The sequence below is a fragment of the Neopelma chrysocephalum genome, unplaced genomic scaffold (assembly GCF_003984885.1).
Source record: "Neopelma chrysocephalum unplaced genomic scaffold, ASM398488v2 Primary Assembly neopelma1_42b, whole genome shotgun sequence".
NCBI classification, from domain to species: domain Eukaryota; kingdom Metazoa; phylum Chordata; class Aves; order Passeriformes; family Pipridae; genus Neopelma; species Neopelma chrysocephalum.
Window position 1 is genome coordinate 7,568,967 of NW_020897701.1, and position 25,793 is coordinate 7,594,759.

Sequence of the window (25,793 nt, forward strand, 5' to 3'; positions counted from 1 at the left end):
GAAGTTCTATTTGGGCTTGCTGTTCAAGCAGGGGGCAAGGGGAGGAGCTGATAATCAGGAGCCAGTAAGGTGGTGATGAAGAATTCTAAGACTTACACAAAACAAAAACCTTAATTAGTGATGACCTCAATGAGTAATCTACCTACTCAAAACCACATTCAGTCTCAAAAGTACATTGTGGATCTTGATTCCTATGGCACTAAAAGGTTTATTCTGGGATGATAAATGCCATAATAGCTTCACAACACAGGAGTCAGCTCCATCCTAAAAGAATTGGATTAAACAAAATAGCTTTTTTTTTTTAATGGCTTTTATTTGAGAGTGTTTAGAGAGAACAAAGTGTCAAGCCAAGGCACTTACACATATAGCAGGGAAAGGAAATAGTGTGTTCATTCTGGAATAATTTTTTTAAAGATTTATTGCTATGTTTAATTGGGGTTTCAGTTTAACAACGTGATTCCAGTTAGCTTATTCAAATTTCACTTGAAAAACTGAGTGGTTTTAAGCACAAATGTCTTTTCATGATGCAGGAAGAACTGATATGTAGTATTTGCTAGGGATCTTTTCTTTCTTTGCCTGTCTCCTGATGCACACATTATCTTCTGTATTGGTTGAAAAAAATGAGTATATGCGCATTTTCGCAAATGTGAGTGAAAACATGCCACTCAGTTGTGCTGTGTCATAATTTTTATATGAAGATCATAAATGCTAACTTTTTCTGAGAAGTCTGGTTTTAAGCAGACCACAACAGCAAGCTTTGATTGCTACGGGAGGCACGGAACTACAGTCTGGCAGATGATAAAGAGACCACTAGTTAGTAAATAGTTGTGCAAATGTACGATACTGGTCCTGTCAGATCGGATAGTTGCTTAAGCAAAAGGGAGTCTGCTAATTAACAGATAACTTTAGGGTTTAAACATTCACAGCCAGAAATGTTCTCAATAACACTTTTTTAATTGTATTCTTCTCTGCAGCCTCCCCTCAATTGTTCTCCCTAGCTGTTTTATTTCAAAGCTTTCACTACTATAAAAAATATTATTTTAGCAGGCATTATTATCAGAAGCAGATGCCATAGGTCCATCACGTGGCTACTGATGCACAAGAAATCTTTCGTCCACAAGTCCCTAGTAAAACTTAAAGCATAGCTGGAAATCAGCTGGAGATTTCTTGCTGTGTTTATAGCTGTCCAAAACGTTTCAAAATCAGTTGGTTTTCCCTGATTTGTGTGTAGTTTTATATATGAAAATGAGGCTAAGACAACCATCTCCATTATTTAAATTAAAAAAGTAGCAATAGAACAATGGAATGAGATAAATAATCCATGATCAATAAAGGATCTTAATGTAGAAAGGTTATTTTAATAGAACATAGACTATATTAATTCCTTCAAACCTGAAAACAAAATGCTACTCATGGGATTAATTTGCTTTATGCTCTTTGGTTCTTGGTGTCATTGAATGGATAGTACTTTACCCCCAGAGCCTTCAGTATAAATATAAAGTGGGCAGAAATTGAAGAACTGTTGATTCAGATCGATAGGCAATTGTTGCATATTGTAATTATGGCTGAAATATTTTCAGTATAAGGCTGAGGGCTTTAATATATTGGCAACAGTACAGAGAAGGCATAGTAACACCGGAAACACAACTGGGTAAACACATGATGTAAAGAGAAGGTGCAGAAGGTAAAGATAGGCTGCCTGTATTATTGTGAAGTGGAACTGTGCTGCTGCCGATTCATGCAATCTAATGTAAAATTAGTTGGTTTCAAAATAATCTGGAATATGATAGTTGATAAATTGTAATTTTAAGCATCTAGGTTAGCCTGAATAGCAGTTCAGATGTAGCCTTAGGAAAAGCAGTTCTGACAGTAGACAGATGAGCTCTTGCAGGTGGGTACAGAACAGTTCCTAAATTGGTGTTTGTGATTGTTTGGTTGGAGCCCCAAAACTGACTGACCGTTCTCAATTAATGCAACAGTAAATTCTGCAGAAACTGTGGTCTTCAATGCATTTAGAAGGAAACACTCCTCTTCAGAAGTAGTTCAAAGTAGTAATCTTTTTTTGTGTGTTGTTGTTGTTGTTTGGTTTTTTGTACCGCAGGGGTTTGTTTAATGTCAGTCAGTTGTGGGGAGAGAGTTCAGTAGCTTCCAGGTAAGCAGCAGTAACAGCTGTAACTATTTCTAGAGCAGCTGTCTTGCCTCCGTGGGTTAGAAGAGGTGATAAGCACAATCTTTGCAGTGATAGGTGCCAGAAGTGAAACAGTGAATTTGATAGGACAGCTCTATGTAAAGTAATGCTTGAAAATTTCTCTGGTAAACAGCCTTGTTTGCCCAAAACAGTGCTTTTTTTGCTTTTTTCTTTTTTTTCTTTTTCTTTTTTTTTTTTTTGTCTATGCATTGGAAATGGTGAGATTTCAGTGTCTTCTTCAAACAGTGAAAGTTTTTAGTTTGTGACAGGAGAAAGCTTCATCAGGAGACACAGTGTTGATCAGAAAATGTTTTTCACCAGCTTTTAACAGCTTTTAATGGTGATTTTTGATCTAGGATTGTACTCTGGGAGAGTAAGCTGCTCTCTTTAAATGGCTGCTATTGAGATTGGTTCCCCTTCAGGAGCTACAAGCAGAAATAATCAAGCTCTGCTTAGGTTTTGCAAATCTAGATCATTCTGGCTTTTGCCTTAACTTCATTAATCTTCATATTAACTGTACATTGTCCCATCACAGACTTAACGTGTGCAGAGTATGATCAGTTGCTTAGAAGATGGTGATACAGCTTTGTCCCCATGGCAAGAATGCTAGCTGGGCAGCTGGCTTTGCTCCAGCTGCTTTGGCATATTGTGGTTGTGGAGACAGAATTTGGACATGCCTATTCCTTTATCTGGGATGGAAATTTTGACTCAAGTTTAGCCTCTCAGATGTGGTGTCTTGTTTCATTAGAGGGAATGCACAAATTGTTTTCTGTGTTTTGAAGAGCTGCCTAACTGGTGATGTTCTTGTCTTAGAAAACATTGGTAGATACTGAATATGGTAGTTTCATCTCTGCTCAGAAACAGAAAAGCCTGTGCTTGTTTATAAATCAGTCCTCTAGTTTTTTCCCCTCCGGCCAGGTAATCTTCAGTACTTCTTATCTCACAATATTTGGTGCCAGTCAAAAAATAAACTATGTTCAGTCATGACTCCTTGTTTTTTTGTTTGGTTGGGTTTGTTTCAGTTTTGTTTTGTGGGGTGTTGGGTGTTTTGGGGGATATTCTGGAACTTTCTACTGAACATGCAACTCTGATCCTCTTGGCATCTAAGTGAGGAACTGCCATTTACAACCTTATGTACAGAACTTAATGTGAGTCTATAACCCCTTCCTCCTAGCAAATTTGAAGGTAAGTAGTGAAGATCTGTCATCTCTGGCAAAGACCACTGCTCATTGTGAAGCTATTAATTATTAAGGGAGGGATACTCTTGCTCAAATAAGGTTTACAGATTACTTGTCATGGTATTAATCTTGCTCTGACAGTGAATGCTGAAAACTTAATTAATTCACAGGTATCTTAGTAATTGAAGGTACTATTCAATATAACCATTATTCTTTTTCCTATTGCAAGGTTTGGAATGTTCTTATTGATGTATGAAGTCCAGATCTCTTTGCAAGATGCTAGATTTTGTGTCTGTACTCAAAAGAGCATTGAGGAAAGTATCACTGATAGTGATTGTAGGCGTTCTCAGGTAACAAACTTAGTGGAGAACAAAACTTCTGGAACATGGCACTGATATTTTTATAGAATAGATTAGTGCTGGCTGGAGAAATTAATTTAGTATTGGGACTGGGTGGTAGTCAATCTGTGTCTGTGAAAAGTCCCTTAAAGTATTGCACCTCTTAAGCATATCTGTCCAGTCTAAACTCAGTAATGAGGTGCCAGAGGACAAGTGCAGTTTGTGAGTCTAAGCAGTGTAAGAGGTAGAACTTTCTTGTGTGAATGAATTGCGACCCCCTGATTTTACTGATTGTACTAACTGCTCTTAATGTTTTTACAGTTTGAGTTGTATTTCATGAGGATATCTCTTAAGTCTTGTTCATAGTGATTTATATTTCCTGAGAATCTATTCCAAATTCATTTAAAGCAGCACTTCAGCATATCATCACACCATCGCAAGCAATTGAATTAGAGGGGAGGTAGGTAGATGGCTGCTACTTAGCTGGCTTTTTTCCTCTGCTACTTCATATGTGCTGTGCTTCATACTCAGAATTACTGTTCTGGTGCAAAGGATGTGAATTTTCATAGCCTTAACTATTTACTTATAAACTGGAAAAGAAGTAAAAAAGCATTCTGTTTGGATTAACCATAAATGATATGAGAAAACTCAAGCTCAAAGAAAATGCAGGGAATCCTGAAACATATTTTTGCACATAATATTCTTTCCAATACTGATAAGACTGATGTAGAAAAACATTCCAGCTTTTCAGAATGGAAACTTGAAAAGGCAGGTCTGTGGAAAAATATTGACCAGTTACCTTAAAACTTCACTTGCAAACAGCCTTTTTTTTTTTTTTTTTTTTTTTTTTTTTAGCATGACTGATGTGGCATCTTTCTGTCTGCACATGCATTATGCTGGGCTTTATGGGAGGTGGGAGGGGAGAAAAAAAGGAAGATGAAAAGAGAAGTTGCCATTTGCTGTTTATCTGAAGCTAGATCATCTCTGGTTCCCAGAGACATGATACAGAAATAGGTTGTAGTTGAACAATCAGCCCTCCTAACCTTGTTTTCCTTCACACAGCCACCCTACAATGTTTGTCTCCACCCTTTTGAGACCTGAACTCTTTTTTGCCACATACACCTGCCCTGCTCGATAGGGCTTCTCTTTGTTGCCTTCTCTGATCTGATGGGGAATGTCTTTCACATAACTTAGCTAGGCAGCGCCTGGGGGCTCTTTGAGAGTGCTTCCAATTTATGAGCCAGTATTTAATACAATTGCTAGGGCAAGTAATGCCTCTTGAGGTGCAAAGTAGGAAGGAAGGGGGAAGGGGTAACAGAAAATAATTTTTTTACTCAGTCAGTTGCTGCAATTGTTGTAATTGGGAGGAAAGCTTGTAAAAATACTGAAAAACATGGGTTAAGAAACTTAAGTTTTTAGGTTAGGTGAGTACAGGCAAAACAACTGCCATATATTAGGATTAGAAATTTAGAGTGCAGATATGCAGAGACAAAGAGTGAAAGGGAAGAACACAATGTTTTAAGTCTCACTGAGTTTTTAAAGAGTAGTTACCATGAAGCATATGCTGACATGTACATCATGAATAATTTAGGGTGTGGACAGAGGAGAGGGCAGCCAGCTGTACCTTCTGAGCCAGCTGCAGCAGACCGATAAGCTCTTCTAGAAGAGTTATGCTAGGAGGAAGTAGCAGTAATCATAGTTGGTGGTTACAACATTATGGGTCATTTACGGGAAGCTGGAAGAATAAACAGCGGATCAGCAGCCTTGGTAATAAGAACACAACAAAAGAGGTCTTGAAAAACCTCCAAGTTCAAATTACCACCAAGATGTTCACTAAACAATGAGTGACTCTTCCCAGTCATGCAGCAGCTTCAAGCTGTCCACTACTAGCTGTCAAAGCAGGAGGTGGCAGAAGAAGCTTTGTTGTACCCCTCTGTTCTCCGAGTAAACCTTCATGTCTAGGACCAAGTATGAAGGACTCCAAAGTGAATATTGCAAGTTACTTGTCAACTTGCTAGGCACGTTGAAGTACTTCATTAGACTGAATTGCTTAAAATATTTTTTTAGTTTTAAGTATCTTTTTATTGTGATTGAAATTCCTCAGGGCATAGTACCAGGCCTTTAAAACTGTATTTGTCAATAAGACCACTGTTGATAAACTGTATTCAAAAAATGCTGAGAGAATCAACATAATAGAACCTCTATTGACAGATAAGTACTCAAGATGATTCTGCATCTTGAACTCTGTAAGTGCTTAAAAACATTCTGGAGTCATGACAGCTTCCTGTGATGAAGAAACCCTTTTAGGAGAGAGCCATATCTTTGGAAATGGTTGTTTGCTGAATGCTGTTTGTTCTGCTAGTAAGTAAAAATTGCCACAAAATTAGATGGCTGTTCACTCGTCAACTCACTAATTAAAACTTTAAATATTGTGGCACTTTTTTGAAATGTTCTATAGACATCAAAATGTATGCTGAGTGTTTTATAGGAAGGTTTAATTAAAGTTTTTTTCCTTTCATTAGATCTATAGCAGTTTAGACTAGCTGAAGATTTTGCTGAAACAATTTTGGAGGATTCCAGGCAGTGATCTCTTGTGATTTTTAGAACCTTTCTTACAGGCCGCTGTTGCCTTTATGCTTATCTACAGTCCTAGTGGTGAGAAAAAAGAGACTTCTTCCATGGAATTGTGACACTTGTAGCAGTAATCAAAGATGTAGACACTAATTTGAGCATCAGACTACTTGGATCCAGTGGGCTGAGAATTTAACTGTAAACAAAATGAGTGTAAGCAGTATCTTAACATAGCCACTCCCCTTCCTTCACCAACAGCTGAGCCGAAGAGACAAAGGTTCAAATCCCTAAGGTTCTTCATGGTTCTAGCCATAAAACTACTGCATGCCTTTCCTTCTTCCAATGCACATATCATAAGATTAAAATTTTTACTAGTACCAAAACAAGATATTTGTAGTCAGTAGGAGAGGACATGAGGAAATGGAATGAAGGTGCATCAGGGAAGTTCATGTTGGACATTAGGAAAAGCTTCTTCACTGACAGCGTGGTCAGCCACTGGAATAGGCTCCCCAGGGAAGTGGTTCACAACAAGCCTGTCAGAGTTCAAAGAGCAACTGAATGATACTCTGAGTCATACGGTTTAGTTTTATTTAATCCTGCAAGGAGCAGGGAGTTGGACTTTTGATGATCCTTACGAGTCCTTTCCAATTTGAGATATTCTCTGATCCTTCTAGTACTCTTTGTATATTGCAGTTGTCTTTTCCTTTTTGTTGCAGTGAGAATCAAGTATGTAATGGGGTTTTTTTAATTTTTACAGATGGGTGTATGTATAAAGTAGTATTTTTAGTGCTGTTTATGTACTAAGTCATTTGGGGAAAAAAAATAGAGCCTGTATTAAAGAATGTCTCTTTCGTGAGTGTGAATTAGTCAATTCCTATAACTCTTACTCCTGAGACATTTGTACCAGTGCAGTGAGTGATGTGGCATGTAGCCTCCTGGACTGCATGAGGATGTGGTTCCGTTACATAAAGGGTTAGCACTGGAATCATTCACAGTGGACAAGTGAATATTTTTTCATACGTAGACAGGCTCTTGGCTTATGCTGTTGCACGAGTGGGCCTTGACTCAATTCAGTGGGGACTTCATTGATTAAGAATTCTGGAAGTTCTTACAGGTGTTGAAATAATCATTAATCTTTCAACAGGGGGAAAAAAGTCTCTCTCAAGTGCCCACAGTTTTATTTTGAATATTCCCTGTTGCTTGCATTTGAGTCACTTTTGCAGAAATGAATGGACAGAGTTTGTTCTAGTGCTGAAGCCAGGTGCATTACCCCCACTGAAGGTCTGAGAAACAGAGGTCCTAACCTGCCCCAGTAGTTTGTCTGGAGTCACTTGAGTTACAAAAAGAAATCTAGCTCCCAGCTGTTTCAACTCCAAATCCATTTAATCATCCAATTCATCAGCTATAAAGCTATGTTGAGATTCTCATAATAGTCACCTGCACAGAAAACATTCATTAAAACAGTATGTTTCATATTTAGTTTGCTCTATTTGGTGTGTACTGCACTCAGCTGGCAAAGTGCCAAGTACACAGGCTCAGTGAGCCTCTCAAACTTCCATCATGGGAGAAACCGTTTGTTACCTGCAATACGCACATTTTGAGGGATTTGATTTTAGGCTTTTTGGGACGAGGCTTTTTTCGTACATTGTATTGTGGTTGTACATTGCAGACAGATGACTGTCTAGCTTTAGACCTTTAAGAAAGGCTAATTTCCTGTAAGTGCCATAGAATTGGCTTTGATTCTCAATATGTTTTAAGTGAGTTTTAATGAGAGTTGACGGGGAGGTTGGACAGCACCATACCTGGTCTTCAGACAGTGACTTTGCTGCTTATGAAACAAAGGGTAAATGACAATGGTCAGTGTTATGTAATCTTATAAATAGATTAGGATTGTTTCAAATTTGTTTATAAAATGAAGAGAATAAAAGCTGTGGGAATTCCACCTTCTAAAGAACCTGTCTTTAGAAATCTGGCCATGTTGGCTTTAAAGACCCTTCCACTTTTTGTGTCTGTGCTATAGAAGGTGGTGACCTGAAACCTAAATCCTGTGTTTTAAGCTCATCTCAAAGCAAGATGTTATGTAGAGATATGGAATACAAGCTTTTGGCCCAGCATACCTGATGAAATTTAAGGTTACATTCAAGGTATCACCTGTCTTCCTGCTTATGCAATTTTAAAATAATTATTATGTATATTTTGCTTTTTCCCTTCCATTATAGCATTTGCCTGCAGCAGTACTTCCCTTCCACATACTTATTTTTAATTACTTGTGATTGCTAGCATTGAGTAATTTTGTTCGCTAAGGAAATCCCCTTGCAATGACCTACTGACTTTACCAGAATTATGAAAGAAACTTAAGGCCTACCACTTAGATTGTCACTTTGTATTTTGCTCATGATAACCTAGTAAAACATTCTCTTCTAGTGCTGTATGAATAGCATCCTCCTCTAAAAGCAATCTTAATTTATTTCCTTATTTTATTTTTAACATCATTTTGGGCAGGATTCAAGATAAATACAGAATAATGTCCTTTACAAATCCATAGCTGGAGAGCTCCCTGCATCATATGGCCTTGACCCCAGCCCAGGGAGTAACTACTTTGCACAGCAGTTCTGTTCTGCAGAGGCAGTCAGGAAGCAGAGGTCAGTTGTTATGTTGAGGAGCTGTAGGGCTTTCATATGGATATGTTGTGCTGCCTGAAGGTATTTACAGTCATACAAACACCAGTCCAGTTTCACACCAGTACTTATCCAACATGTCTGCATTGATACTTTTGCATCTAGACGAAATTCCATAAGGTAGACGATCCTTTAGTTGCTTTGCATCTTTGGCGAATGGTCAGTGGTGGTGGTATCCTCAGCAGTGCACAGCTGCCAAAAGAGACAGCATGCCCTGATGTGGACTGGTGTGAACTCAAGTCCTGTTTTGCTTCAGAGGTGTTTACCTTCAGGAGAAGAATAGTACAGGGTGGACAGGTGGGGGCAGTAATATCTTGAAGTACTGCACCCAAATCTACGAGAACCTGTTTGTTTAAAACCTTTGCATGAATTCATTTAACATGAATTTGAAAGAGAAAACAGCAGCAGTTGTGATGATAGAAATTGCATATGCAATTGGAAACAAAGGACTTTTGGATTAACATGGCAGAATTTGGGCAGCTTCAATGAAACTACTCTGAATTTATTCTGATAGAGCCAAAGGCATAGGTTTGCCTTCAGCTTTTTGTCTTAGTTGATAAGAATATCTGCTTGCAGTATTGCAAATTAATAACAGTAGCAACCTAAATTTGTGGCATTTCAGAAAATAATGTTAATATGGTACGCAGTAAAAAAGCACACAAAAGATCTTGCTTTGTGTCTTAAGATTTTAAAAAATAAAACCACTGCCTTTAAAATTCTCATATCTTTAAACAGCAAAAATGTCATTTGTTTAAAAATACTCTCAAACAAAAAAACAAACCCTAAAACTGGGACATGAAAATGAAACATGATTTAACTTAATTATAAGCCTTGAACAAGGAAACAGCATGTTCTCAGAATACTTAATTACAGCATTGTTTTTAGGTTGAGGTTTTTATGTGTGTGTGTGTTGCTCCAGTCAGTCTTCAGTAGAAAGAATAAATGGCAAAGAAAACATGGAAGTACAGTAATCATCTTGAAATGCAGTTTCCTTCTTACTGGGAAGCTATCACATGACTTACTGAAAAAAATGTATTAAAAAAAGAAAAAAGCCAACTTGCAGTTGTTCTTTGGCAGCATTAAAACTTAATTCTCTCTCAATCTCACTAAAAGATAGCTGGGAGTTGAACTGAAATGGAACCTGCCTTTCAGTTAGTCAATATATTGAATGTGGGTTATTCAGTCTTAAAAATACACACATGGGAACTAACAGCTAAATTTCTGCACAGACTTCTGCTGCTGAACAGTATGGGTCCCATCTATCCCTTTTTGAAATCAGTAGCAGAAATTTTTAAGAGAAAAAAAGATCAGCTTTATTCTTTTTGGACCAATATTTTTCAGAACTGTGCCCCTCCCTGTGCTCTCACAGGTGAAAAAACACCTGTGGTTATATTGTGTACTTTTTCTTCATATGGCAGATGAATTGAAGGACTAGCATTTTTATGTTGTATTGAAACGAAGGGCTGTCAGTTCAAAAGGATTTGTATCAAACATATAAAGGCATGTTGACCATGTTCAGTCATGCCCTAAAGACAAGTCTAGGGTAGATTGTTATGGTATGCTGAATTAGGTGTGTGAAAGCCAGGAGCGAAAAAAACCCTCTGGTAATCCCTGAGTTCTGCAGTTCACTCTTGCACTCTGTGCTGCGTGTTTTTGTGTCAGTCACACTTTATTCTTGTGTAATTTGGTGTAAAAGCTGTATATATGTTGTTAAAGTGATTAACTCTTTAACATCCCAAGGTGCTTTATGTATTCTTTCCTTCTCTAAGTTTACAGTCTATAATTATAGACATTAAGAAACATGAGGAGATAAATGGCAAAACTGAATAAAGTCCTGCAGTTAATTGGAATTTCTTTGAACGCTATTGCATTTCTATGCAGAATCACGTGTAGGCACCTATATGTAGTCAGTAGTTTGCTTTCCTTGTATGCACAGTGACCTGACTTGTTCATTAAAAGAAAAAACATCATGTAATAACAGGATGATAAGTGACACTAATGGTACTATTACTTCTTTAAAGGAACTTGCATGGTTTTCTGTTTTTTAAGCATATTTCACCTTCTCACTTAAGTGTATTCTGAGACAGTATATTATTTTCTTGACCAGGATTCTGACCTGGTTCATAAACGTAGTAGAAACTTTATGAATCCAGATGGAACATCAACTGTGCTTTAAGAATAAACAAGAAACCCCACCACCAAAAAAAACCCCAAACTAAACCCCTCCTCCAAAAGAAATAGCCTAAACTAAAAAAACCCCACCATTTCAATCCCATTTCAAAATTGTACAAACCAGACCATAGCTGCTGAAATGAGCATTTTAAATTTCATAGTGAGCTGTGTGAGGGGAATAAAACCATTCGTACCTAAAGAAAAGCAAACCGACTGCTTTGTAATGTGCTCACAGCTGAGCAGACAGACATGGAATCAAGTCTTGAAATCAAGTTCTTGGATGCTCCTCTGTTTTGTGCTGCCACAACCTCCTGAAGGTATGTGGGCTCGTCACTCTTTTGCTTTTCTGTGCTGTCAAATGAAACTCAGTTCTCTACGTGCTGTACAGCTTCAGCTGGGGGGGGCCTGTGCCATGGTGTGAAACATCCCCAGTTCAGGGAGCTGAGCTGGGCCCCTCTGCACCAGGGGCTCAGAGGGGGCAGAGCATCAAGCAGGGAGGGTGTTACACCTCAAGAGGAGCTCAGGCCACCGATTGTCTTCCTCTCTTTCCATCGAGCCATTTAAAAACTTGTTTCTTTAATTCCTGGCTTTGAGCTGTCAATGAAGGTATTAAACTAGTGAGGGCATACAGGAAAGCTGCAGTGTGATTTGGTAACCGTACTCTGGGTTCTTTGAGGCTCACTGTTCTGTCCCTTTGCAGATGAACACACAATTTTTCTGAACAAAATACACTGCAACAGCGCCAGCACTGCTTTACGAGAAACCACAGTACTTTGAGATATTCATGACGTTTTTTATGGTTTTATACGCCGCTGTAATTTTATGGGAAACAGGAGGTGGAAGTCTGAGGCCTTATAAAGACCTCATGGCTCGAGGGAGCCAATATCGAGAAGCCCGCTGCGGTGTTGTCACAGCCCTTCCTCATTCCTTCCCACCTCGCCGGCGTTTTCTCTTTCCTTCTGAGAGATTCGTAACGGTATCGCAGCTCCTATCACCAGTGTTCCGCTGTGCTTCCTCATGGGAGAAAAAACCACAATAACAAAACAAAACCAAAACAAACAAAAACCCCCAACACCCCCCCGCCCAAAAAAAACACAAAAGAAAAAAAACCACAAACAAACAAAAAACAAACAAACAAAAAACCCCAAAAACCAAACCAAACAAACAAACAAACAAAAACCCCACAAAAAACCCAAAACCAAACCGCACTTTTTGTGACGTGCGTGGGCAGGGTTTTGTGCGAGCGCCCACCGCCGCTCCAGCCGGGGAGGCGGCGGCACTGCGGCCGCTGCCCCCGAGTCCCCTCAGCCGCCAGGGGTAGGGCCGCTCTCGCGGGCCGGAGACCCGCGCGCAGCCGCGCCCGGTCGCCCTCAGCAGCGCCGACCTTCACTCCTTCCTTCTTCCCTTGCAAGCACCGCCCCAGCTCTTCGCTCCTGGCGGCCGTGCCGGCTGTGCGAGGGGCGGGCAGGCGCGGCCATGGGCTCCGCGGCGCTGCTGGTGCTGGCGGTGCTGGCGGTGCCGCGGGCGGCGGCCGCGGGGGGCCCGGAGGGGCGCAGCCTGCGGGGGAGCTGGCGGCTGCGCAGCGGGAACGGCTCGGTGTCGCTCCGAGCGGAGGTGCCGGGCTGCGTCCACACTGCGCTGCTCCGCCGCGGCCTCATCCAGGTACGGTTCTCCCGGCGCCCGAGGAGCGCTGCCGAGCCCGCCGTGGGCAGCCGGCCTCGGAGGGCAAAACCCATGTGTGAGGAGGTGTCTAGAAGCTCGAGCAGAGGCGACCCCCTCGCTCCCCCCGCCCCCCCAAACCACGGCTCTGTCCCGGGAGCTGCCGCAGCCACTGCAGGGCTTGTTGGCGCTGCTGGTGCAGCGGCCAGGCTTCGTCTCTTGGCCCCGCCAGTGGCAAAGGGGTTCTGTGGCTGCAGTGTCCTCCGTCCCAGACGGGACCAGGGATAGAAATGGAAGCCTGTGCTTTGCAGTGTGTGAGGTTCTGTGGTTTTGGCACGGAACCAAGGTGCTGACAGCAGATACCTGCAATATCCTCACAGCATGTAAGGCGCGTTTACCTACAATGTTACCTCAAAAGAATGAAACGCTAAACCCACCCTGCTGAAGTTTGACTTGTAGATGCTAGAAGTTTAGGGATTTCAGGCGTTTTAGGCCATTAAAAACCCCTTTTAATGCTTGCAGAGCATATCAAAACAGCTGAGATTATTTATTCTCGTACTCCCTAAGGGAAGTATATTCTGAAACACAAGAACAAAACTGTTGAATTTAAAAGACTAATCCCTGCCTTAACACTTTGAAGAAACTTCTCTGCTTCAGTTTACGCCTGTCTCTTTAGTTGTTTAGATTTATGAAAACATAGCAACCACTTTCCTGGACAAATTATCAAAACTGCAGTTGTAGATAGGTAGCTAAGTACTCTGCTACCAGCATAAGGTGCTTGTGACTCAGACCTGACAAAAAACATGGCACTAACTGGGTCATTCTTGAAATGAGGTGCCTTTTTAAAAGGAAACATGGAAAGTGAAACCCAGACCTGGAACAAGGAAAAGAAATAAAATATAGTGAAATTAACAAATTCATCTATAAAACTGATAAATACAGTTCTATACTAGAAAACATAGAGTATTGTCATATGTTGTCTGAGTATAATATTATCCCTCCCTTTGCTGTGGGCCCAGTGTTGCAGTTCTTGTGCAGCATATGTTTAAAAAATACATTCTGGACGCATGCTTTTTCTATTTTCCTTAATTTTTATTTTTCAGGTTATTATACTGCTCTGCTCTGACTAAAGTTAGAGAGGTAAAAGGAGAAAGTGACGCCACTTTGGGCAGGATAATTTTAGCATTATTCTGTGTTGGCATAGGTTGGGAATCCCAGTACTAATAATAGATTTCAAAAAGTGTCATTGCCAGATAAAAGAAATAGTCAACAGTGGAAAAGTAAATACGCTAAGAAGCCACGATGGTTTGTTGCTTCAACATCTGTGTGCTAAGTGACATGATACTTTGGACATTTACAATTTAGGGCTTTTCTAAAGTTTTCAAATGTGCAGTGGTCAGGTAGACTGTACATGGAGAAACAGTGAAGGGAACTGTGCCAGTTCCTCCAATAAAAAAGTTGGCAAAGTAAACTGAACTTTACCTGGGATATTTGGGTGTGCTGGGAGGTGTTGATGTAAGAAGTGTGAATAATCATCCGGGAGAAACTGTGACCAATGCACTGACTCACGCTGGCAAGATAATGACGTAATTAAAGACTCACATTTAACTACTCATATTAAGCACACTTACAAAGCGAGAAGATGTGATTGCTAATTTAGCTGCATTGCTGTAAACTGACTTGTAGTTTTAGTCATTTTCAGCGTCAGTATATTTGGAAATGAGGCTGTGATTGTGAACTCTCATGTGCCTTTGCAGAATCCCAAGCCTGCACAGAGGCATGAAAGCTTAGTCAGTACCAGCTGACCAGCAGCACGGGTCTTGCTAATAGGTAGATGGGTGCTTGGCCAATTAAATTGATGATGGTTGTGGTCACTTAGGACATGTTTACATGAATACAAGTAAGAACTTGCTCCAAACATGTGCTGGTATGGCCGGGCGTGAACCTGCTGTGGACTGGAATCTGTTGCTAAATTGGTGGTGTTAGTAGGCTCAGTCGAGTTGTTGCGTTAACCAAAATACTTCGCTGGTGTGGTTGCTTGACCTCTGGGCTGGATGCAACTGGTATCTGGCTAGTTCCGAGCTCAGAATGAGCTAACTTGTTTCTATGTATAGGTGTGTAACTCAAGGTCAGCTTAAACCCCTTCACACGCAGTTTACAGAAAAGAGCGTTCACACAAATATTTGCACCAGGATAACTAAATTGTTTTAAAATCACATTTTTGTTTAACAGACAGAATGTAGACCATACCAAAACACAGGAGCAACCTTAGCAGATTTGAAATCTATTGCAGATCTTAAATGTACTCAATCCCTGCCACCATAGTTGTAGCATTCTGTAAAGCAACAAACCTGGGTTGTTTGGAGGGAGTCAGTGACATCATTCATTACTGCAGTTTGTGGCTTCATGCTGCAAAGGGAGGCCCAGCTGTTTGTTCTGAGGTTTCTTTATTGCAGTGATGAATATGACCAAAGGTTTTCAAATGCAGGTGACTAAAATTGTATTCCTAGTTATACAAAAGCATACACACTGCCTTAATTTTAGAGGCACAGAGCGCTGATCCATTTCTTCAGAGTTCATTATCTCTGGAAATCAGCCCTTTTTGGGCTTTTGTCAAGTGTAGAATTAGGAGTTTCATTACAGGTGCCTAAATACAAAAGTTTCAGTCTTGAGTATTTTTTTCATTTACTCCTGTCGCTCTTCACTATGGAATGTAGGATTTTTATTCATTGTATGGAAGATGTCACTCGACCAGCAACCCAAAAGCTTTCTGCTTGTAATCAAAAGTGAAGATTGGTCTGAAAAGCTGTACCAGGAAATAGGAGAACAAAGATAGTGGGAACAAAATGATTCTGGGTAGCAGGACCCATATGTTCAGTGACCTAGTGAAATCTATGTGCTGTTTTTCTGTGTGATTTGCAAACAGCAAATAGCACTGCATCCTTTACTTCTGTATCCGTGGGATTTTTAATGAGTTAGCACCCAAAAGAGAAATTTAAAGCAAAATTTGGGAGGGCCTACTCTGGCAATGTAGCTTAGTGGGCTACATGAGGGGAAGGAGGGTCGCAAGGGTAAGCTGCTGTATATTAAGGCTGCAAAATGTGGCTTAGGTTGCAAGAGTAGGCTGCAAGCAATTTATTTATCAGTATGTGGTTCATTTCAAATTTAGGTCGATGCACAAACTGTTTTTGCAAAGGGATGCTGTAGCTGATTGCGTGTCTGTAGCCTTACTTTAATCTGCTGTGCAGGCCATACACTTGAATTGAAAAACATCTCTCTGACACGGAAGGTTCATTACTCATCTCTCTGGATCCTCTTAGCATTTGTTCTAGAGATATCTTTTCTCTGGCTTATAAAATATAGATTGGATGAAGACATCTTTCTGAATGCACCAAATGCATGTATCTTAGAAAATGCGCTTGGGGAAGATACTTTTGAGTTTTCTACCGAAGTATTATTTTCTTCCATGTTCAACCAACGTACTTCAAATGCTGGATTAACTATGACTGAAGCAGGAGATAGCATCAGAGTATGTGTTTGGCTTGGTACTTTTAATAAAATTTCATTAGAATTCTGTAGCTGTTAGTACTATTTACATGTAAAATTTAAAAAAAGGACATGAGAAATGCACATAAAGCAGGGTAATAGTCATTTGAATAAAGTTAGTGCAAAGCTTGACTACGAATGCACACATTTTACAGACTTGCAGCGAACGTATTGCTAACCCTACAGCTCTGGAAAAAGATTTGCCAAAAAAACATTTTGTGTGAAGATTTTGCTTTTAACCACTGTCAGTGTAATATTTTTTTTCAGGCACTGTTCTGGTAAGCAATATGTATCCACAGGTAACTTGCACATTAGATCTGTGTGCTAGAAGTAGGCATCCTCTGCCATGTACTGTCCCAAGTCCTGCATGATGCCATTTCTTGCTGGCCAGTAACTTCTGTAAAGTTTCAGTTCTGATGAATGTGAGTATTATTTTCTTATCTGCCAGCCATTGCATTCCTATGTAAGGCTGTTTTTTCCTATTAGCAGTCACTTTGATTTGTAAAGAACTATTATGAGGGGTCTGCAACTGTGATGCTTATATAGGGGCTGGATAACACTGCATTTTCTGGCCCTTTAGGCAACAAGGGCATGTGCTTGACACAGAAGGTTACAGTGGTCTTGGTCATACTTGGATATTAAAATATTTGAAGAGACAGAAATTTATGTATATCAGCTGATAGTTCTGCATTTCTGGAAAGTGGTGTAAATTTCTGTAGCTTGTTCTACATTTTTATAAAATATGCTACTGTGTATTTTCTGACACTTCATTATAACTTAGATTTTTCAGAGCAAGTCAGGTAACAATTCCATTGGGTATTATATGGTTCTGTCAGGTTAAATGGCATTCATTGATGAAACAGTTGATTAATATATTATTTTCCATTGAAATATAGATGCTCTGCTAAATTGTGGGAACTTATGACGAGTGTTCAAAAGCCTTTGTGAAACTTAGGATAAATATTAAAGAGTACTTAAGTTTTTCTTACAAGTCAGTTTAAGCTTGTGATGTTAAAACCGATAAAAGTTGTAGTGGCCTGTTAAATACAGTAAAGTATTCAAATAATACTAGTAGTATTTGGCCTAGTTTCAGCTATAACACGTTTTGAACATCGACAGTGACATTCAGTTTACTGCTTTCTGAGAGTAACTACTCAAAATCAATTACTTTAGGATGAACTTCAAAACTCTTGTTCTGAGAATACGATCCATTCATCACTACTGTTAGTTCAGCTTGACTTCAAGCTGCAAATATGTGAAACTGGGCTTGCTGAAAATTGTATAAATGTCCTGACTGCTATCGCTTGCAAGGAGTGCATGGATATAGATATCTTAGCTATTTAGCTTCCAGTCTGAAGTCAGCAACAGCAGAATCATTAAACTATAAATCATGAAACATCACTTGCAAGTTTTATTTTGGTAAATTGTTACACCATCAGGATTTTCTTATGGTGTACATCATAAAAAATCAGCAGAGTTAATTTATGAGAGAAAAGCATGAAAGGTGACTTCAAATTAGACCATGACAAAAGCAGGAATCTGGTTTTTGTTCTCTTTATTATATTTCATTTTATTACACACAGTTTTTCCGCCTGGATACAGCTGACTCTGTCTGGTGTCATTCAGGTGTTTGTGTCATGCTCCCCGAAACTCCTGGTTCGCGGGGGCCTGGAAACGGCCCTTCTCCAGGCCAGGGTGTGCCTGGCACCACTCACTCACTGGGGCTTGGAACCTTAATTCTGCTGTGTTCGTGTCTCATCCATTTCCTGCTTAACAGGAGAAGCTCTCAGCTCATGCCACTGTAGCTTTCAGATATCCCCTTAAAATCATTGTAAGGAGAAGCTTCCATCTAGGCACTTGGCAGTGCCTTCATTGTAGTGCTGCCAGTGCTTTTGGAGTCCTGCTGATGTCCTGTTATCCGACCTGGAAATTGCTTCCTTTTGATGATCTGTAGCAGGGCTTTTTACCTCATCTTAGCAGGTGATTTGCTGCTTGCTTACAGCGTGGAAGCTGGGGGCAAAGAACAAGCAGGCCGGCAGCTTGAATAGTTCAGATTTCTTTCCCAAATTGCAGGGAGCAGGAAAACGCAAGGCTGACACGTTTGATGGGATCTAAAAATAGCTGTAGTTGACTCCACCCCTCTATGACTTGCTTCCAGGAACACACTGAGCTGTTGAGCTATTGAATGTGAAGTATATTTAATAGATGCACAGTCTATATCCTACCATCTTTCAAATTCTGCTAGTGCCTTTAAGTGTTTTAAATTTGTCTTTTTTTAATCCACTTTTCTGAAATAAACCTTTAATTTTGATGTGAGCTGATTTAATGTGAAATGCAATTCTGTTTCAGAAAAATCCAAACAATTTGACTTCCACAGGTACATCTTCCAGCACTCAGAACAGCTGTATTTTATAATGAAAAAGTCAATAATCTCACAAGTCTATTGGAAAAGTAATGTTGCTTTCTTAGAAGACTTTGTTCTGGTCATGCATTTCTCCTGAACCTGGAGGATTGTCTTAAAAGCATTGCTTGAACATTGCCACATGACTGATTTTACAACAAGCAACATTTGTCATGCCAAAAATGACTAACCAGTACTAACATTTAACAGCTTTGCTGTGTGATATATATGCTGTTTTACAGGTTATGCAGCAATGGTATCAGTAAGCTGTTAAGTTTTATGTAAAGACACACAGAACTATGAGTTTTCCATCCAAAAGGGTGGATGCCTGTGAGTAAGAAACAGTACTGAGGAAGGGCTAATTAGCACCTTCTATGACACATATTTTAGCAGTCAGTGCATGTCTTGATGGTTGAAAGCTTTAGATAGTAAAGAAGAAAGCTCCTTCAGGAAAAAGGATTTGCAGTACACTCTGAGATTTAAGCAAGCTGCTCTGTTTGTAAACTCCTGTAAGAGCCCATTCGAGGTTGACTTCTGCCTCTGATGAAATATTCCTACATTTCTCTTTGCTGCTTGACAACCAGTTTTTGTGTTTTGCAGAAGGCAGGACTTTCTTCATTAACATCTCGGTATCCATGTGTTTGTGGGAGAGATGGTGCAGGTTTCTTTGATGCATCTTTGCCGAGGTACTGGTGTAGGTTGTTTGACCATTAACCAAATGCCTTTACAGTCTGCTGTTGATAGTGCATTTACAACTTACATCTTAGACCTTTTGTTAAATATTTTACATATAACAAAGGCAATGATTGAAATTTAACATGCACATTTTTCAAAGCATTTTTGCAAACCTGAAATAAAATAGTATATAATGTCAAATATAACGTATGTATATGTAAATGTATATAAGATAGTATATAACGTTAAAGCAAACCAGTTGTTAAAAATGTGCTTTTTGAGTACATATGGTGGCTTTTCATGGTCTGTGACATTTGTTGCTTGCCTTTCATTGAATATGATGATCTCAATGGAGTTTCTTTTATGAGCCTAAATTTTGCATTTTACTATGCATTTATTAGCCTTAAATTTTGCATCTTAATAAAAGTCTGAGATTATTCCCCAATACATTTTGCATGTAAAAGTAATGGTATGAATATTTTTAAATTCAGTAGTTGTTCTGGTAAGCTCATGATGACTTAACTTCTAGACAATACCTTGTATGTACAGAGTTCACAGTTTTACTGAAGCGACAAGACCTTTCCATTTTGAATCTTTCCTTGTAGTAAGAAATTTGATTGATAGCGCATAGCATGTAGAAGCAAGCTGATAACTTTCCCTCTGGATGGGCTCAAGGAATGATGTATTGCTGTAGGACTCCAGAGGGGCCTGTGCTGCTGAGGACAGTGACTTAGATGTTACAGTTTTGCTTTGCTATGCTTTGTGCTATGCTTGGTGCTTATATTACAGAATTCAGCCCTGTTAGTTGTAAAACAAATATGAGGTATGAAACAATTGTTTTCAGAAGATTTCAAATCCAAAGCATCATGGTTATCTATACTGATTCCTGAAATGGGGAGAAAAATTTAGCTTCAGCAAGTAGGAAAAAAAAAAAGCTGGGCAGGTTTTCTTCAGTGTGAATTTGAATATTCAGGGCAGGTAGTTAGACTGTGTTGGTACTGTAGAACACTTGTATCAAAGCAAACCTTAAAGCAGCTGCCCTCTCTCTTAGCTGGGTTTGAGTTATGTAGTCCAGAAGAGACTGGTCTTTGTTTTGGGAAGGCAGTTCAGCCGTGCAGCTGCTGCAGAGGATTGAACTGAGCTGTCAGTCAGTGACCCAGATACCTGCGCTCTGACATGGGATATGAGTCTGTACCTTTCTGCTGCCTTTGTTCGAGGTGCAAGGCCGTGGGTTGTCAGGTCCTTGTAACTGATTCCTTCAACCAAGGTAAGGGATGTCGTGACCCACCATAAGGTAATAAATACAGCGTGAAGCCTAAAAGGTCGAGGATGTGGCTTAGACCAACTGTGCCTTTTATTCCTCCTGGGAAATGTGATTCAAGGGAAGAGGGCACATTGGGTGTAAATGTAGTGCTGTTCTCAAAAGTAGTCACTAAGTTTTATACCAAAACAAAAATTGTGTTCCTTGTCCTTCTTCCCTTTCTCCGTCCCTCCATGTATAACAATTTCATTTAGCCTCACCACAGCAAGACTAGTTGACAAGAAACAACTGGAGTATTTGTCGTTATTTTAAACTAGAGATTTGTTCACTGCTGTCCCTAGAGGCCTAAAATGCTGTTTCTTTGCCTATTAAAATCCTATTAGTCTTACTTTCTCCACCATTATGAGGGTGATCATGTTTCTGTTCCTCTCATTAAGTCACAAGCTATCTTGATTTACTGGTTAAATTCCAAACCAGTAATTTCTTCTGTAAAAACAAATCCTGCTACCTCTAATTCGAGTATAAATGATTATAGCAAACAGGGTTTTGACCTGTATAAGTAAAGTCAAATATTACTAACCATATAAGTAAAGACAAATATTACTAAAGCATTACTTTCATATATCTGGACTAACTAAGGTGGATTTTGCATTTGCAGACTGTCTGAAATAAGAAGTGTTCATCTAATGGATATTATGATGCTTTTCATGTAGTAAATATTTACTATTACTAAATAAGTCTTGTAATTTTCTGTTTTTTGTCTGTTACTAGGATCCGTACTATAGATTTAATGACGTGATGTACAGATGGATCTCACTAGATAACTGGACTTACAGCAGGACATTTAAAACTCCTTTTGACATCAGGTATGCAGTAAAGATATGTCTAAAATAGTTCTGTGCCATCATTCATGCAGAATTGCAAATTAATCCATCAGCTCAAAATCTGCTTAATATTTTTGTATCTAACAAAACAAATTATGCAATCATGTGCAGTTGCAAAACTGTTGCTACAGAACACTTCAATTGTTGTTTTTTCCTTTTTTTAAATTAATTGTTAAAAATTACTTATGAATTGTCAACTGAGAAAGTATATAATACTTTGGCTAATTGGAAGCCATCCCATCTGATATCTGCTGTGTATGTGAACATGCTGTGTTGTAGACTTGAGCTGCTTCAGCTGTCATCTTAATTTGACTATTTAAAGATATAATGTAGCCACACTGAGTCAAATGTTTTTGGAGGTAGCTGAGGCAAATACTGCTGAAGATAATGGTGATATACATTTTTATATTGTCTGTCTACTGTATGTTGTTAACGCTAGGTATTCTAACAGTTTTTCACATATATGTTGTCTTCTGTAGAAAGTGGCAGAAAGTGAATTTGGTTTTCGAGGGAGTAGATACAGTAGCACAGATCCTGCTCAACAATGTCGCTGTGGGGAGAACAGACAACATGTTTAACAGATATGTAAGTTATGTGTTTATTTCTGAAGGTGGTTCTGTTTTTTCTTCAAAGGTCTTTTGTTCTGAGCACTTTCAGTGCATTCGAATACGCATAAAAATAGGTGCTTGGATGCAGGCAGTGTTGACCTGAAGACTGCCTGTATAATCAGATAAATGTTAGAAAGAGAAGTGCACTTACCTTTTCAGTAGCAACAGCGTCATATCTAGAGGTAAATGTGTCTTGTCCTAAATGAGAGGACCAATGCAAGAGGATCAATTCAGCTAATAATATGTCTTGCTTCTTGGGATCTGTCCCAGCTCCAAGAAAACCTAAGCTTAAATCTGTTATATTAGCTGTAAATCTACTTACTAATTGGTATTAGAATGGTTTACATGTGAATACTGCAATGAAAATGCACGTGTTTTAAAGCCTTTGTGTTTCCGTGCTTTTGTTTTTTAAACAAGGTGGTTTATTTTTAATGTTGCACTTTTGATGACATTGCCTTGCATTTTTGAGCTTAACCTATGTCAGCATAAGAGTATTCATCATGGAATGATCTTGAGAGTGGCAAAAACATTCAGACATTGTATAGCTTTAAAATATAAAATTATTGTGGTACTAACATAAGAAACAATTCTTATTTTTCTCTTAAAAGAATCAAAAAAATTAAGAGTTAAAGGAAGAATAACAGTGGAATAACTGAATGACAAATGAAATCTGGTGTCTACCTGTCTCAGCATTTACCATTCTGGCAGGTTTTATTGCAGAAGCACTGGACTGAGACATGAGAGATAGATTCTGCCACCTGGGTCTGTGTGACCTGGGACAAACCACTTAGTTTAGCTCTGACTTAGTTTTACCATCAGTGAAATAAGACATTTCATAGAGCTTTTACAAAATTGTAATTTTTTACTGTTTGGAGAGTATCTAAATGTTTGCCATTAGCAGGCTCTGTAGAGTTGGGAAGTGGCATTATTTTGTCCATATTTCTGTGACTTCATTTTGTCTCAGATTGTAACAATTCATAAAATGGCCTTCACTGTAAAATCAGTGTACCTCATTAAATTGAGTCTGATTATGTGACCCAGACTGCTGCTTTGTTCACCTGTTCCACGTGGCAACAATATCTGCAGGAAGAACTCTCTGAAGGCTCTAAATGGAGGAATGCTTTTTGCTTTGTAGTTTTCTGCTCTGTGCTACAGATATAAGTCATGCTGGCTGGGCTACCCCCGAGTTGAAGAGATTGCCAAGACTTGGCTCATCACAAATGAACACTGTGAGGAATAAATGCGTATTAGCCACTGGAACCATATTAGCACAGGATAATTCTGAAATGGAACATTTCTCCTTCTGTCCAGCCACACTGAAGGGGATTTTGTGACCCACTGAGGAAGCCCCAGATGCTTCATTTGGTGCTGGCATAGAATGTGTGTCTGTAAATTTTGGGGATGAGAATGCGGGTGGCATGAAATACAGCTTTGCAACATTCAGACAAGGCAGCTCAGTCTTGCAGTAGATGAGTTGGGAGCACAGTGTGAGTTGGAAGGACTCTTGTATAGACCAGATTTCTGAGTTGTCTTTCTGAAGATGCAGATGAGTTCTGGGTGAGGAAGGAAGGTAAAGATTCTCTTGCTGTCCTTGTCCTTCAAGCACTTCTGTGTGCAAGCAGAGTGCTACAGCCAGCAGTGAGGGCTTGGTATGAGGAAAGTGGTTTGCCCAGAAACAACTCTTTGTATCTAAAATGCTGCTGTGTATTTTGGGGTTTTTTTAGCTTAAGAAGTAGCTTTTCCTTCAAAACCGAAGCATGTTTAGAATGTACTTCAAATGTCTTTGAATAATAGATGTACGGTATTAAAATCCCAATGTAACAGTGGTTTTCAATCACATAAATAAATGTCAGCACTGTAATGATTTTGTTCTGTTATTTGTCCTAGAGCTTTGATATCACCAGCGTGATCAAGGAGGTCAATTTTGTTGAAGTCCGTTTCTTGTCGGCCGTTTCCCATGCAGCAGAACAGAGCAGGTGTCACAAAGCTTACAGCATCCCCCCAGCTTGCCCTCCACCTGAGCAGAAAGGAGAGTGCCATGTGAATTTTATCAGAAAGGTGGGGGCACAATTGTCTGTCTCTGGCTTCAGGGTTGGAAAGAGGAACGCACCATGTGCTGTCCTTACAGTTGTATTCTGAAACCTGCAATGTCATTTTATAAGTAGGGTGTATTTTGTATTGCAGCTTCCTTCTCATGTCCCCCCTAGAAACCTTTAATCTAGTATGTTGATAATACAATAGGCATAAGAAGGCCAGGCTTCAAATCTAAGTGATAAGATTGTTTAAAAGGCTATTTTCATCAAGGAGTCAGCAAGGAGACTTGCTGCTAAGAGAGCGGGATAGTACTGGGAAATGTGCAATCATTACATTTTGATCCACTGGGTGGGTTTAGCAGTGTATGCTGACAATAGAGTTCACTGTTGCAAATACCAATGTGTATTGCCAAGGCTGTAAAAATCTCAGCCAAGCAGCTTTGTGAGTGTTTGCTGTTGCTCATGTGCTGTGCTATTTATACTGGGCAGCTCTGGCATGTCCCAAGAAGTGTTATCTAACAGGGAACCTGTTCTCATTAGTGTTGAGAAGTGTGACTTATAAGTACATATTCAGTGAAAATGAATGAAGCTCAGAAACTTTGATTTAAGACATGACTTCATTGCTATTAAAATTTATTCAAGGCAAACTATTGTTTGAGGAGCATCTCATGTATTTCTGTTAGCTTGGCAGCAGATAGAGGCAATGGCTAGATGATCTTATTTTGGAATTTTTCTTTTTTGATGTCTTTTCAGGTTTGTCTCCACTTAAATAACTTTCTTGTTAGTTATTTTCAATCTTTTTAATAAAGTCTTTTTAGAGCCTTCTCAAAAAGTGACTAGAATCCTGTTAATCTAAACCTGGATGTAATGTCCTTTACAATTCGTAAACATGGACTCTGTGTTGTGCTGGAAAGATCTTTTAGGATTAAGATGTTGTCTTTATTTCTACTTGCTGCTACTTTTATTTTCACTACATTTTGGAAAGTTTGTTAACTCTTCTGAGTCCACTGTGTTTCTTAGAAATCGGTGCAAGGAGAAGCTTGGGAGGAAGAAGGCATTAAACAGCTGTAGTCTTATTTATAGAGCAAAAGGGCCAGGAATGATTTTACGCTTCACTGAACTATACCTTTAAATTTGTAAGAAGATGCCCTAGTGGTTTTTCTCAAATGAGTTGTTTGACTGTACTTGGAAGCTGCTCCAGAAATTTCCAGAAATGATCTGAGTTCCAAGTATATGGTAACAACAGCAGCTATGTGGCATTAAAAAGTAAACAAACATACTAGGACATTTCTAAAGTAAGCTGGATTGCTGTCTGAAAGTAATGGAAAGCTGTTTACACATTTCAAGTGCAGTATTAAGTGCAGTAAACTTACCTAAAACTGAACAGGATTTGTGGCAGAACACAAGCCTGTCATTGGTAATGTACTTCAGTGATACAAGCGTGTTGTTTTTCTGATAGCAGTCTCTGCAGTGTTATTAGTGAAACCTGATAATCTGCCAGTGATTTGTTAGTTAATTTTTTTCTAAAGGGAAAATTGCTTTCAATTGGCCTTGTTTTCTAAGAATATGCTCTCCCTGGTTTTGCGTTTGAAATAGGTACA

General features: G+C 39.3%; 1 protein-coding gene across 1 annotated transcript in view; it reads left to right on the forward strand.

Moving 5' to 3' along the window:
- Positions 1–12,548: 12,548 nt before the first annotated feature.
- Positions 12,549–25,793, forward strand: part of MANBA (mannosidase beta) — a 47,359-nt gene continuing 34,114 nt past the window's right edge. The window contains exons 1-4 of the mRNA XM_027677134.1: positions 12,549–12,787; positions 21,439–21,533; positions 22,031–22,136; positions 24,047–24,217. Of these exons, the coding sequence (XP_027532935.1) occupies positions 12,602–12,787; positions 21,439–21,533; positions 22,031–22,136; positions 24,047–24,217 (558 nt within the window). The 5' untranslated portion in view covers positions 12,549–12,601. The remainder of the gene's footprint in view (positions 12,788–21,438; positions 21,534–22,030; positions 22,137–24,046; positions 24,218–25,793) is intronic.